This window comes from Scomber scombrus, chromosome 22 (assembly GCF_963691925.1).
Source record: "Scomber scombrus chromosome 22, fScoSco1.1, whole genome shotgun sequence".
In the NCBI taxonomy this organism is placed as follows: domain Eukaryota; kingdom Metazoa; phylum Chordata; class Actinopteri; order Scombriformes; family Scombridae; genus Scomber; species Scomber scombrus.
Window position 1 is genome coordinate 13,411,863 of NC_084991.1, and position 15,296 is coordinate 13,427,158.

General features: G+C 38.3%; 1 protein-coding gene across 1 annotated transcript in view; it reads right to left on the minus strand.

Annotated features, from left to right (window-relative positions):
* The window catches only part of rassf3 (Ras association domain family member 3), a 44,920-nt gene that overhangs the window by 6,303 nt on the left and 23,321 nt on the right, over nucleotides 1-15,296 (minus strand). Inside the window, 2 exon segments of the mRNA XM_062444229.1 lie at nucleotides 469-642; nucleotides 4,647-4,754. Of these exon segments, the coding sequence (XP_062300213.1) occupies nucleotides 469-642; nucleotides 4,647-4,754 (282 nt within the window).

Here is a 15,296-nt window from a genome sequence, read left to right on the forward strand (position 1 = left end):
TGATTATTTTTGTCTTATATGAAGCTTAAATGTTTGACTATACATTGGGACTGTACAGTGATACTTGCCCTGAGTAGTTAAACTCATTTATTTAAAGTGTCGTTGAGTAATTACAGTCATCAAAGTTCACAGTTTGGCAATCATTACAATATCATTTAACGATTTACAAAACAAAATATGTAAAAGATGTATACGGTTTCCTGTTATTTTAACACACATAGTATATATATGGATGTGGTTGAATGACGTATTGAATCATTTCACGTTAATGGACATATCAGAAGACAGACTGGACTCGATCCAACTTTTAATAAAAACTTCAACATCAGTCGACTTCTGTTTAACCGCGACTTCGGCTTGTATGTCATCAGATCCTAATTAAGTTAAATTAGCCAACTGTACAGTGTGTTGACGTGTGTGTGTGTGTGTGTGTGTGTGTGTGTGTGTGTGTGTGTGTTTGTCAGCCACCTGTTTGACGGTGTTATTGGAGCTGACGTGGAGAGTGTTGGTGACTCCTCGTGGCAGATAGAAAGCCTCTTGCCCCACGGCTACTCCTGCTCCCCTCTGACCCCCCCTCACCGTCACCGGCCTTCTCAGATCCATCTGGACCTTGATGAAACCAGTATACACACCAGTATGACCCTGAGAGAGAGAAGGAGAAAGAGAGAGAGAGTTGTAATACTATATGTAAAGTAAACAGTAAACTTCTTATAACCATAATCATTTACAGTCATGTTTCTGTCCTCCTGATGAATGTAAAGTCCAGTATTCACTCTCTTTTAGCTCTGTTTTTACTCTCTATCAACTCCTGAGGGAGATATCTGGCTCTTTAAGCTGCTAAATGCTCCACTATGTTCACCAGCTAGTCGAGCAGGTAGTGTACAGTGACTTTTTAAAATTTCTTTATAGCCCATTGAAAACGACCGTTAAGGTGGATGTGTGGGTGGTGAAAAGGTCCAGAGTTCAGATTTCCTCTAAATCGGACTCTCTGGATCGTTTCAGTTAATAACTTCCTGCAGCCAGATAAGAAGAATAAAGATAACATGAGCAGGATTTAATTGGGTCAAACAGGGTGAATCTGCAACATCTCAGTTTGGAGGGATGAGATGATGTTAACGCTGAAAATTTTAGGCCGATAAACGTTAAAAGTATGACTGAAAGATGGTAGCTGATGGACTTTTTCCCCCTGTGATAAAAACAACAAATTGAAGGTAACTTTTAGAAAACAAAAATCACGACAAAATGTACCAAATGTTTCATCAATGAATAAAAACGACATGACTGTGACGGACTAAGAAATGGAAAAATGTACTACTAGTTGAATGAAGTCTTAAATTAAAAACCTGCATCTATACGAAGAATCACACCACACATGATTACTTTTATTATGGCTTAAAAAAATATAATAAAATATCAATAAATAACGTCAAACAGGCTGGTTATAAGTTCAGTTTACTATCAAATATGACAAAGAAACACATCAAATTATCACATCTGAGGAGCTGATGCTTGACTTTTTTGGGCATTTTTGCGTGAAAAATGATGATCAAAATACTTAATGATTGATTTTCTGTCGATCTAAAAACCGATTAATCCACTATTTGTTGCTACTCTAGTTTGTTTCTGCCTAAAACTAACAATAATCAATAATCAAATGATTAAAAATGTGACTAAAACTAAATAAGATGCTAAAATGTACATGAAATACAAGCGAAAAGCATTACAATCAGATTTCAGTTATACATTTAACAGAATCATCTGATGTATTTTTCCTCATGTTGGCTGAATACAAAGTTTCAGCAGCTTCAGTTGATGTTATCTGATCTCTGCTGATGAGACCAGTTCACCCAATAAGCCCAGTGAGCTCTGCAGGACAGATGGGCCCAGACGGAGGAAGAGCATCTTAATCTGATTGCTCCATATGGGGCCTGGACGACTGTGTGTTGCATGCAGAGTATATATATATGTGTGTGTGTGTGTGTGTGTGTGTGTGTGTGTGTGTGTGTGTGTGCGTGTGCGCGTGTGTGTGTGCGTGTGTCTGTAAAGGTTGGTAGTGAACAAACAAGATCAGAACAACTGGAGGCCAAAGAGATGCTCGCACCATCACAGATGAAGTGATAGGAGGACAAAGACGAGCTTAAATGGAAAATAATGATGAATAAGAAGGAAGGGAGGACAGAAATAGAAAGAAAAAGTGTGAATAACAAAGAAGTGACAAGAAAAACAGGACGATGTGATACTATCGGCGGCTCTGACGTCAAACACCTACAGACAGGTGACAACATTAGCACAAGTCAGCAAACAAATGAAGCTAAAATATGCAAATAAAGGCAGGTAGATTTACTAGTTTCACTCACCAGCTCCTGCCCAAAAAAAAGAAAGATACAATAATCCTTTATTATTCCCACAATGGGGAAATTTACAGCGTTACGGCAGCAAAAATTGAAAGTAAGTAAACTATTTATAAGACCAATAGGAGACAAATAATGGTTATCCACTGAATAAAAACTTTCTTGCCTGGCTATTAAGCCCATAAAGTACAAAAAAACCCACACGTATGACTATTTGATTCACTCGCCATTTGGCCGACTAAAAAAGTTAACTTTGCATCATGTTTTTAGGTGTTGAGCAGCAGCTTTTAGACTTATATCTTTACTTTTACTTCTTCTTTTTTATGTGACTACATGCTGATTCTTAAAAAAGGTTAATTTCCACAAACACCTGGGCTGGTTTCAGTGTAGTTCAAGTTCAAGTTCAAGTTATTATTTGTCCCAAAGATGGGCAATTTGTGCTGCAGCAAGCATAAAAACACCTTAAACATACAACAGCTGACATAAATGCATAAATAAATAGTGTGTGGACTAAGCTGCAAAGCATTTCTTGTCATAAATTCACTTCCTGATGTTTCCAAGGTATTTATTTGAATTTCCTGACCCTTAAAAATGAAGAAAAAGCTTTGTACTACTGCTGCAACTATACTGATTAAAAGGAACAGGCAATCTTTGGTAACCTTAACATCTAAGGTGTGTCGATGATGATGATGATGGTGATGATTAAACATTGCCGTGGCCTTCCTCCTGCTCTCAGCATTCCTCGGCAGTCACATCAGAGCGATGTGATGTTATTCCTGCTATTGTTCTTCCCCCACGCTGTTTTTCTTGGCAGTGAAGTGAACTTATACTCACAACGAGGTGAAATGAAAACTTTCCGAGGTGAAGCGAGTTTCTGTGCTGTCATATAACCACCAGAACAATTTTAGATCAGAGGTGACAAACATAGAGCACCTACCAAAAAGGCCCACTGGATAACTTTGCAAAGTATGTAAATTGCCCAAAAGTAATTCTAATTTCTCAATAAAAAGCAACGCTATTCTCTTTTATTTCACTCACCATTCACAGTCAAGGCTTCTGAGATCATTAACTTGCAATGTGATATATATTATAAACTACTATGCTAATGTTTTTACTGGTCTGGCCCACTTGAGATTAAACTGAAATCAGTTTCTGTTTTAGATCATTAACAGTAAAACACAGAGCTGCAACTAATGATTATTGCTGGTGTTTTTTTCTCCTCAGTTAATCAATTAAATGCTAAAAAAAATAGTGAAAAAAATGACTCGATCATACCAAAAATGGAAAAGTATCTCCTGAGAAGTGTTTCTAACTTAAAGTGTTGTTACAAATTATTCCAGAAGAACGACACAGATCCAGTTTAGTGTAAATCACTCACATGTGCTGTATGTGTGGATCTAAGCATGAACAATAGACACTAAAAACAAAAGTTTCCCTGAAGACAATAAACACTCTCTTACCTTGATATTAACCTTCCTTTTATATACAAAGTTGCTGCTCAGTTTTTTTTTACATTTAATGCATTTTAAGACCTTTTTAAGACCTTTACAGAAAAAATGCAACACCCTTTCTGCAGCAAAATGACTTCACAAGCTAATGAACTGTGTGTCCCAGTTTAATTCAAAATCAAAAATTTTAATTACTATTTACTTGGAATTGTTCACAATTTAAGGCCTATTATAATTAGAAACAAGACTTTTAAAGACATTATTTTGTTTTAAGAGTTGTTTTGTGTTTTTTGAGGAGGGTCCATTGCCAGACTTGAACCAGGGACGTTATGATTAAGTGACATACTGCAAGCATCCATTTGGCCACCAGTGCACTCCTTAAAGACATTTTATGACCTTAAATCCTTAAATCTAATATAAGACTTTTTAAAAAGAGTTTTTAATTATCCGCTGGCTCCCTCTTATATAAGACACACAGGTATGATGATGCCTCCAATTTCCTCGATGACCATCTGACTTGATTGTTTTCCCTTAGGTCACAATATTGAGAGTGATTCCTGCTTCGTCAGATTGAATTAAAATGTCACTGAGGTAAAAGTCACTGAGGCAAATGTCAGAGTACAGCAGTTTGATGACAGTGGGAACAGCTTACAGATTTATATCCATAATCCAGTGTAGATAAAACACGGAGAAACAAGCTCCAAGCCAAATATATACAACTCAGTGACTCATCCAGTGTGTGTGTTTGTGTGTGTGTGTGTGTGTGTGTGTGTGTGTGTGTGTGTGTGTGTGTGTGTGTGTGTGTGTGTGTGTGTGTGTGTGTGTGTGTGTGTTTCTTTCCACTCACCAGCGTCATCTTAAGGTGGTCTTTGGTCATGGAGTTGTACAGTTCGATCTTCTGCCTGATTTCCTCCCTGCTGAACTCCGTCCGCAACTTTCTATCCTTCTCAACATCCTGAGTAAGACAAAGAAGAGACAGAACGTTTAATGAAGAGAAGAAAACGAGACACGACAAGTCATGGGCCGACTAAAGAAATTAATAAAACTATAAAGAAGTCTCTGTTCAGACAATAGCAGCCGGGACGAGTTTTCCTCATCAGGGTCTTTGTAGAGGATTGTCAGGTGTTGGAATAAATCTGGGAATTTGGGGTCATTTGGATAAAATTAACTACTGCAGCACTTTTACACACAGGCATTTTTATTAAGAGCTACTTATTATACAGTATCAAGATTTTATTTAGGTAATATTTTATGTTTTGACAATATTTCTAGTGCATTTATATCACTTTTTTGATACAGAACTCATGAAAAACAGAAGACAAATGCGGTTCTTGTCTAAGTAATTAGAAACAATCGACCAGCTTTCTTAAACTTTTAAACTTAAATTGACTTATGGACAGAAAATTGATTAATTGAGTAACTGCTGCAGCTCAAGTGGAATCAAAACTATTTCTCCAGCTTGTTTTTTAAAATAAAAATGCTACAAGAAGCCTTAAATGAAAACAGCCTCTCAATGGTGCTGACAAAACAACGATCCATTTTAAGTAGGGAGAAAGTTATTGATTAATAATATCAAGTTGAGTTTATTCTTTACCTTCAGGAGGAAAACCATAAGAGTAGTGACAGTGTTCAGGAAGCAGAATAACAGAGACTCAGTGCTTTTCTCTTTATGTATAAATGTTCTTTCACTACACAGTATTCAGCATTATAGTATTCTCCCCGAGGGTCGGCCCACTTATATGATAATAAGGAGGGAGGAGACGACTTGAGTGTTATATTATATTACTGCATTAGCATCCAGGTGAAGCCAAACAGTCAGCTGCTTCTTTAAATATGTGTAATTATGATGATATTTAACAAAAAGTGAGCTGAAAACAACCCCAAAAAAAGGCCTTTATAGTGCTGGAGGGGTCAACACATGACAGAGACACATTTCTAATCAGCCGGGGTCCCATGGCGACATCTGACTTCTATAATTAGACACGAAGGATAAAAAGCTCCTGCAGGAAAAGAAGCTGCTTCTGCTGCTGCAAGTAAACAATTCACAAGTCGACAATGCGAGAAAGGTTTGAGATTAATTTAAACGACTCTGTCGGAGACGCACGTGGAATTTACAAGTGTTTAAAAGTGATTTTAAACAGCTTGTTATGTGTGTTTGTAAAGTCAGCCGGACAGGAGGAGCTTCACGGTCAGCAGTCGACGCTGTGTTGATGTATAAATAGCCTCGGAGGGGAAGAGGGGGAAGGGGGGAAGGGGTCGAAATAGGGGTCAGCTGATAGAGAAAGCTCCAGATACAGATGAGTCGAGATGATAATAAATTCAAAAAAGAAAGATACATGTGTGCGTAGAGAGTCAAAACACACGTTGACCGAGTTCAGTGGGACACTTCTGATGAATTTAAGTTGTCTTTGTTTTAAATTTGATGTTATACGAGGTCACGCAGCTGCAAAAAAAGCCAAAAATCAGCTGTAAACATGCAGTCCGCCGACTTCTGCACCAATTTAAAATGTTTTCAAGCCCGTCTTTCATTCTCAGGATGCACTTCCAAGATGAAATCAGATGTTTTGTTCATAAATAAAGATCGCTGACACGTTTAAACCGTCATAACAGGATGTGTCATGTTTTTACTGCAACAATCGATTCAATCTAATGTGCAACAAAACGTCGTCCAAATCAGTTGATATGTTTTTTCCAACTAAAATATGTCATTTAAAAGTCACATGACCGGATTCAGGCTCATCTCATTGGTTAGTTGTTTCTAAGGCGTGAGCAAGAAACACAGGAAGAAGCTCCGCTGGCCAAAAACTACATTAGTACTACATTGATGTTGGACCTCACTTCACTCTCTGATGACTTAATAGCTGTTGATTTTGGCTCATCTGCGTCCCAGCATGCAAAGCGCACCTGTCTACCGAATAAAGACTAGTAGTTTGTTTATTTTGTTCCACACCTGAGCTGATTTTTGTACCGAGGGAGTCTGAATAGAGTCTGATTCAGCTGGACTAAACAAAGCAGGTTTGATGACACCTTAAGAGTCAATACAGACAGTCAGAGCAGTGATTTGTAGTGTAAATTGGGTCAGGGTTGCAACATGAAAACTGAAATATCTGCAAAAAACAAGACTTTCCTACACTGTTAAAATAATACAAAATTATAAAAATGTACATTCACACCACAAGCAAAAGCCACACTCTAATAATTTGATTTAAAACAATTAAAAATGTAAATTAACAGTTAACAGTTTGGGCTGAGGTTGCAATGCACGCAATATACTGACTGTGAAGTGATCTCAAAGTGTACTTTCAGGTTGCATGTTATGCTTTCTTTCACTGTAATTAATTATTAATTAATATCTGATATCTGATTTTTCACTTTTATACACACAAAATAAAAAATAAAAATGGTCCGTCCACTAATTGATATGTTAATTGACAGAAAATTAACAACTGATTTTCTAAACTTCTTTTTTTTTAAAAAGGAGATTCAAGGCTCATTTCAATCTCATTTTTTAAAATTAAAGTCTTTTTGTGACAAAAATAAGCTACTACAACGTGATACACTAACCTCAAAGAACTGAGGTATGAGTATTTCTTTATTTATCTTTACTTTTAACACACTTATAATAGAGAAAATAACCATTAGTTGCAGCTTTAATCTACATCTGCACATGATGATGAATGCATCCTTTGTGTTTCAATCTATTTGTGAGTCTTTGTGAGCTTTTTTTTAAGCCTTGAAACAAACTGATTATATCTGTTTTAAACATGATGTCAAACCTCCGAAGGGCTGACTGTCTGTGTACAGTAAACCAGTGCCAACGCAGCATCTTTAGACTACAGTTTATTTCCCCCTGTTGTAGTGTGTGCTTACATGGGCATAGTGCTGCTCTCTTCTGCATCTATTAAAAAAAATAAAACGCGCGCGCGCACACACACACACACACACACACACACACACACACACACACACACACACACACACACACACACACACACACACACACACACACACACACACACACACACACACACACAACACACACACACACACACACACACACACACACACACACAGAGACATAGTGCAGAATCCAAGGAGGCTTTGAAGGCACATACACCCTTATATGGATAACACACACTGCTGAAGGGAAAGACAAGGTGCCAGTGCAGCATGTGCAAACACTGCAGACACACACACACATTGTAATCCAGTCCGTTGATGGGTTTATAGCTCTGAGAAAGAGCAGGAATGCTGTTCACTCCCCCTTTATTTCTCTTTATTGCATGTTTGGATTGGATTAAATGAACGTCTGATGATCTCTGCGGGGGGGGGGATCGGTCGGAGCACTACAGATGACAACAAGAGCTCAAAATCTGGCCTTTTATGCGACTCACATCTGGACCAGTCGGTGTTAATCACAGCAGGAATGATAATATGAATCTGTGGACTCTGGCTTTCTATGAGGAATCCATCATCAGGCTGGATTTGTGTAAAAAAAACCTGCTTTCATGGATGTTAATATTCCTGTTAACACTCAACATATTTTGGTGTTTTGCTGTTTTGAATTAGTTTAATTATAGCAAAAAGAAAATGCCAAATATTTTATTTGTACAGCGTCTCAAATGTCAAAATTTGGTGCTTTTCTGTGTTTTCTATTAAAATAAACGGAATATTTGAGGGTTTAGATGATTGTTTGGACAAAACTAGTCAAATAAGGACTTTCTTTCATTCATTTATTGTTTTATGTATATTATGAATATGAGCACTTAGGTGTAAAAACGCGGCAAAAATGAAGAAATAAAACACTTAACATTGTCTATTATTGTTCATATGGTACCACAACGAAGGATACATGTCAAAAAACAAAGTTACTGAAGGCGTCAAGATGAATATGACCCCCCCATCAAAAAAAAAAATGTAGCGAGTTTCATTCATCACAAACATAAAAAGACACAAATATCTCACATCTTGGCTCAAGTTTTCAGTAAAGTTAGTTTTTAAATCAGTGCTTCTGCTTCACGTTGCTACAAACACACTGTGGTCAAAGGTGGGATAACATGCTGCCTTCAAGTGCTTCTCGTAAACTGTTGAAAATCATACCGGGATTCAGTATTTCTAAATAAACTGATAGCTTGATAGCTTATTGGGAATCCCTAAAATTGTAACAGACTCGAATAAAATAAAATATAACATAGATTAAAACTGCAAGCAGTGTCGAAGGGCCCTCGCACCCCCCGGTTTCCCCCCAACTGTAACGCCGTACATGCACGTCGGTGCGTGCGGCAGTCGCAGGGCTGTCAAAACTGGCATGTAGATGTCTTTGCTCCTGTGCCTTTAAGTGAACATTGTGTGATGGGGTTAATGTCTCCACTAGATGGCAGTCTAAGACCAGAAATGAGTCTGGGTGACTTCTCAGCACAAAGGAATGTGGGTGAAGGGCCAAAAAAGCATCAAGATTGAGCCTTTTTGCCTGGATGGCCGACTTCCTGTTGGACTTAGGCTATGGTTCCAAGAGGCTTTTTTGTGCGTCTGGACATGATACATGTGTTTACCGAATTTTGTTTGTCTACGTCAATCTGAGTCGAGGGGCTTGATTTTTTAAATTTTCTAGGGGGCGCTATTAATCCATTTTGCGTCAGCCATTTCCACGCTCCTTAAAATATCAAAGTTTTCTCCGGATCGGACATGATTGCAAGTTTTGGTGAGTTTTGGGGCATGTTTAGTTTGTCAAAAAGGCGTACAACTATAATAATAATAAAAATCATCCAGATTGAACATTTTAGCCTGGATGGCCGACTTCCTGTTGGACATAGGGTATGGGTCCAAGAGGCTTTTTCGTGCGTCTGGACATAATACATAGGCCTTGTAAATTTCATTTCTCTATGTTAATGTGGTAGGCGGGGCTTAAACTTTGAAATCTTCCAGGGGGCGCTGTGGAGTCATCTTCTCACTTAAAAATCCCAAACTTTCTCAGTAGTCAATATGTGTGACTGTTGACGTATGTGTACAATTTGATGAGTGTAGGAGTTTGTGGAAATGTACAAAATGGATAAAGGCATTAGGGGGCGCTAGTGAGCTGTTGTGCCACGCCCAGGGGCAGTTATGGTCTCAAATTAAAGTGCTCCTGAGTGTGAACCTATGTGGGCAATTTGGTGATTCTGTGAAGACGGGAAAGTCCTCTAAACGCAGTGGGAAAATGGGAAAATTGACGCAGGAAATGCGCAATAACCGACTTCCTGTTAGAGCGAAAATTTTGAAAAAATTAATTTGGGGGTTTACCCATGAGTGCTATGCGTTCTGTAAATTTCACGAAGATCAGACAAAGTTAGTGGTCACATGACCTGCTGTTAGGGGGCGCTATGGAGACCACTTGCCACACCCATCCCCAATGATGTTGAAATGGAAACGGCGTCACCAGGTGTGACATTTTACGCACTGCATGTATTAACATCCGACAATGTATGGAGGAGTTATAAGGAGTTGTTTGTTTATACAAACAAATGACTGCCACGCCCACCTGGTATAACGTAGGAAAAATCTGTCGTCAAGTTTACATCATCAAGGTCTGAGGATGATACAGTTCCAATCTGAAGTCTGTGGAGTCAAAACTGCAGGAGGAGTGTGTTACAGTACGAGGCCTGGAAATGGGGAAAATGGCGGAAAAAATGCACCTGTGATCCAAGATGGCCGACTTCCTGTTGGACTTAGGGTATGGGTCCAAGAGGCTTTTTTGTGCGTCTGGTCATGATATATATGAATCCTAAATTTCGTTCATGTACGTGCATGTAGAAGGCGGGGCTTCAACTTTTAATGTTCTAAGGGGCGCTGTAGAGTCATCTTGGAACTTAAAAAGTTGCGGTTATACCAAAAAATAATATTCGTGAGTCTTGATGAGTGTGTCTAATTTGGTGAGTTTTAGAGTTTGTCAGTACATCCTAAGTGGGAAAAGGCATTAGGGGGCGCTACTGAGCTGTTGGGGCAAAATATTGGGCAAATGTGGTATCAGATGAAAGAGCTCATGATTTGAAACCTACGTGGCAGGTTTCATGATTCTGTGAACATCATAAAGTCCTCAAAGCGGTGTTCGAAAAATGAAAATCAGTGCACGCCACGCCGCGTGGTCAACTTCCTGTTTGGTAAAAAAATTCCACAAAATTAATTTCCCAATGATCCGATGTGAGCTGTAACATATTTAAATTTCATGGCGATCCGAGAGGATTTGTGGTCACATGACCCGACGTTAGGGGGCGCTAGCGAGTCCCCTTACCACGCTTGCGTCCAATCACATTGAATTAAATAAATTTTCACCAGCTGCGACGTGTGTGCAGAATTTCATGAGTTTTCATGTATGTTCAGGCCACCAAAAATGCGATTCATTACACGGCATAAGAGCGTGCTTAATAATAATAATAAGAATCCTGGCAAAAGCAATAGGTCCCTCACTGACTTGTCAGTGCTCGGGCCCTAATAAGAATCCTGGCAAAAGCAATAGGTCCCTCACTGACTTGTCAGTGCTCGGGCCCTAAATATATTATAATATAGCAATAAAGTCAGCGGCGACTCGGCTCGTCTAACCTGAAGTTAAATCTCGACACCTCGGTGATGGTGACCTGTCTGCTCGTCCGTCTGACAGACAGACAGACCAGACAGACACTGACTCATCGGGATTTAAAAAGGCAGACAAACAAGGACAAAAGACTTCAAGCTAATCTTTTTGCGGCCATGTAAGAAAACACATAGTCGTGACAGCGTGACTGTAAAGCTTCTTGATTTACGTGTAAAACGCTCATGTTTAAATGTGCTTTGTGACACACGTGAGGGTTATATTCCCCCCACTTTAAACACCTGCCAGGTCAGATGAGTCAAAGCTTATTAGCTGGAAGTGACAGGTAAGGAGATTATCTGTCATCCATCCACAAAAAGGAGTGACAGAGGAGAGAGGGGGGGAGAAGATGAAGAAGAAGAAGAAAGAAAAGAGAAGAAACATACACGATAAATGATAAACGAAACTCCCTCGGGGGGGGGGGGGGGGGGGGGGGGTTGTCATCTCGTGACTGAGCAGCGTTTGTTTGTTTGTGCTACACAGGCTGACCTAGTTCATTACCGTACTTCCTCTAATAGAAGATACAAAGCATTTACTGGAAGCAGGCTTATGTTAGAGAGAGGCTTTCATTTTTAAATCCCCTCTGGGTGAGAAGTATATTTGCTCATATTTTAGTGCAAAGCCTCTTGTTTTATTTTTATTTTTGGTTCTTTCTGTTAAAATGTTGTGACTGTATTTACCAGTAATTACGGTAATCCACAGAAAGTTTTGGCAGGCATATTTAGCATTTTGATTACTTCAATTTCTTTTCATTTATCGACTGGTGCGGCTTCAAATCACTTGTTTTACTAAAGATATTATTATTATTATCACAGCATACTGAAAGAAACAGCAAATATTCACATTTAAGGCAATGGAACTAACAAGTTTGGGGCATTTTCATGAAAAAGAGCTGCTATTCAAGCTGTGCTGATTAACTAATTCATTAATAACTAACTAATCTTTTCAGATTTAAGCAGATTTCAGTTTATTATTTGATAATTTTGCACCAAACAAAGGCATTAGAGTGGAAACATGACCATGGTTACACAAGTTTTAAGCTGTGATTGATGCTTCAGATCCATCAGCTGTTTTCACAAAGCCATATTGTGCTTTTTGTGTGCAGCTTTTGGGACACATAGTTTCCAGGTTACTTATGACCGTGACTACATAACTACAGTAATTGATCATCCATTAAATGAATCAGATATCTGAATACTGAATTACCATTTTTCTCACATTTCTCACTCCTCTTTTCTCAAATGTATCATCTTTCTCCTGTAGTTATTCACTAGTGGTGGTAGAATAATCTAATTTTAAAGGCCTTTTGCAGATTGTTCACTAAGTGTAAGGTGCATTATGTGACCTCAGGGTTTAAAGTGATGACAAACAAAATATTAACCATAATTTCACCACAGATATAAGTTGTGTTATCTTTGTTTTTTAACTTAATTGTTGGTATTCTCCTTCACAGAAACATGCTGCACTTATAAACCTCTGTTCACCTGCTATGGAAGTTTTCTATTTATGTGTATTAATATCATATCTTAGATTTTAAAAGGCTTTTGCAGGCTGTTTTTAATATTTTTGAACTGGAGCAGTTTATGACCAATGTTTCCTTTTCTAATTCTGGTGATTTTTTTGTGCCAAAAAAGTTTTCCCTCCACATTTTTTTTTACTCGTGTCAGGGTGGAGAAGCTTCTGAAATAACTTTTTTTTTTACCAAAGAGGAAGCTTTCATCACATCTGAGCCAAGCCTGCAGTGGCTTTATTTGTGCATGTGTCCAGTCCAGCTTGCACAGAGAGGGTTAAGAGGAACTGGGAGGATGAGAGCGACCGAATCCAAACAAACAGGAGAAGCAGAGCACAGCCGAGCTACAACACAATGAGGTCATGCTCCTTATTTAAGAGCACAGCGAATCTTCCCCTCGAGGCTGTAAGATCAACACTTGACAGACGGGAGATGAGAGGACAGAGAGAAGAGACAGAAACACCCTCGCACTCCATTTACCATCATGAAATATATATTACAATAACTCTTATAATAATAAAAACATAAGAGAATAACTCTTTAACTGCAGTCAGCATCATAAAACTTGACATAGATTTTAATCTTTAGCTGTAATTTAAAACAACAATAAATACACGCGATGCAATAATATGATATTGCATCGCGTGTAAACACACATTTGATCATGTAGCTCTTTCATGTGCAGCTTTTAAGTGAGGACTTGAAATAAACTCCTCAAATAAGCTGATTAGCATTGTACAAACTACATTATTTCACTTTATAAAGCTTCAGCAGCAAGTATTTTAATTTATTTTAAAGCTTTCATTGTGGGATCTATGCTCTAACCTGTTAACATGGGTACTGAAATAAATGATATATATATATACTGTATACTACGTTCAAGTGGTAGCATTTGTGCGAGTGCATCTTAACAAGGAAGCGGAGGCGGCGAGAGCGGTCCGATAAGAATGAGATGTGAAGAGAGCGAAGAAAGAGAGGAAAAGGATGGAGAACGTATTATAATACATATTACAAATTCTGTTACTGGTCTGAAACTATAAATATAGACCAGTCGGTCATCTTTCTAAAAAGGATGTCGAGTTAGAACTTCTATATTTATCATTACCAAACTAAATCTAACTAGAATACACTGTTTAAAGTTTTGTGTGCTCAGTCGGTGTCCAACAGCAGAAACTAACTTTAATTTCAGACACAAATCAGAAGAAAGATGTCAACCAGGTGCAATGGACGGCCAACTTACGAGGAAGTGAAAAAAACGAAAATCTGAACCAACTTTTGTAATGTAGAGTACAAAAAATTGTTAGTTTAAAGGAGTGTTTGTTCTATTGAAGTTAAGTTTGAGGAAATAAGACAGGGCTTATTGTAGTTATTTAAATCAGTTAAAGAAGGTACATTGTCCAAACATTAATCCCATTATGAGAGCCAACATACAGTATTCCCCTATCGCTTTACTAGGACTATTAAAACGTACAGAAACTGACAGTATTCACTCACATTTTAATTAATATAGAAAGAGAAAGCTAATTTTTATAATCAATGCTACGCTTGTTAAGCGCAGAAGAGGATTAAAAATAGGAACTTTTTTTCGGAGTTTGCACTGGAAAAACACAGAATAGGAAGAGAGAAAATGACAAGCTGTGTAAAAGGAAAACATAAAGGGAGAAACACACAGAGGACTGTATCAAGTTTATAATTTACCTTCATGTCAGTTTCGGCCTGTTTTTTGACTGTTTTAAGGACATTTTGATGGTTTAAATTACGTCACTGTTGTGTGTGTGTGTGTGTGTGTGTGTGTGTGTGACACTGAGTAATGACACTTCTTCTTCAGGCCTTTCATCACAAACACACCTGCAGCATTCCTGCCTTTGTTTGTCACCGTCACGCTCGTCTGCGTCCGCCTGTCTGTAAATAGATGACATCACTGTGCGACTGTGTGTGTGCTCAGACACAACAGGCTTAGCTCCACTAAACAGCACCTAAAGGACTCCACTGTATGTTTGAGTGTTATGGAGGCTGAAGGAATACCAAAGATAGTAATTTAGTTGCTCTAGCTGAATCTAACCTATGTTTTAAGGAGGAACGGGGGAGTTAAAACGGCTTGTTACAGACAGAGGCTGAACTAAGGGGCTGAATAAAGAGCCAGTATAAGATAAATAAGGAGTTATTTTTAAATATTACAGAGGTTAAAGGAAGACCAAACACAGTCATTTAGTCACTGAATCTAACCTATATTTTAAAAGAGACAGAGGAGGAGTCTTAACCCTTACATACTCTTGATATTCTGACTCATAATTAGTCTCTACACCAATTCACATTCATACATTCCCCATCAGTCATTTATAAATGTTTGATTAATCCTTCTGTTTGACTAATCTTACAGAAAA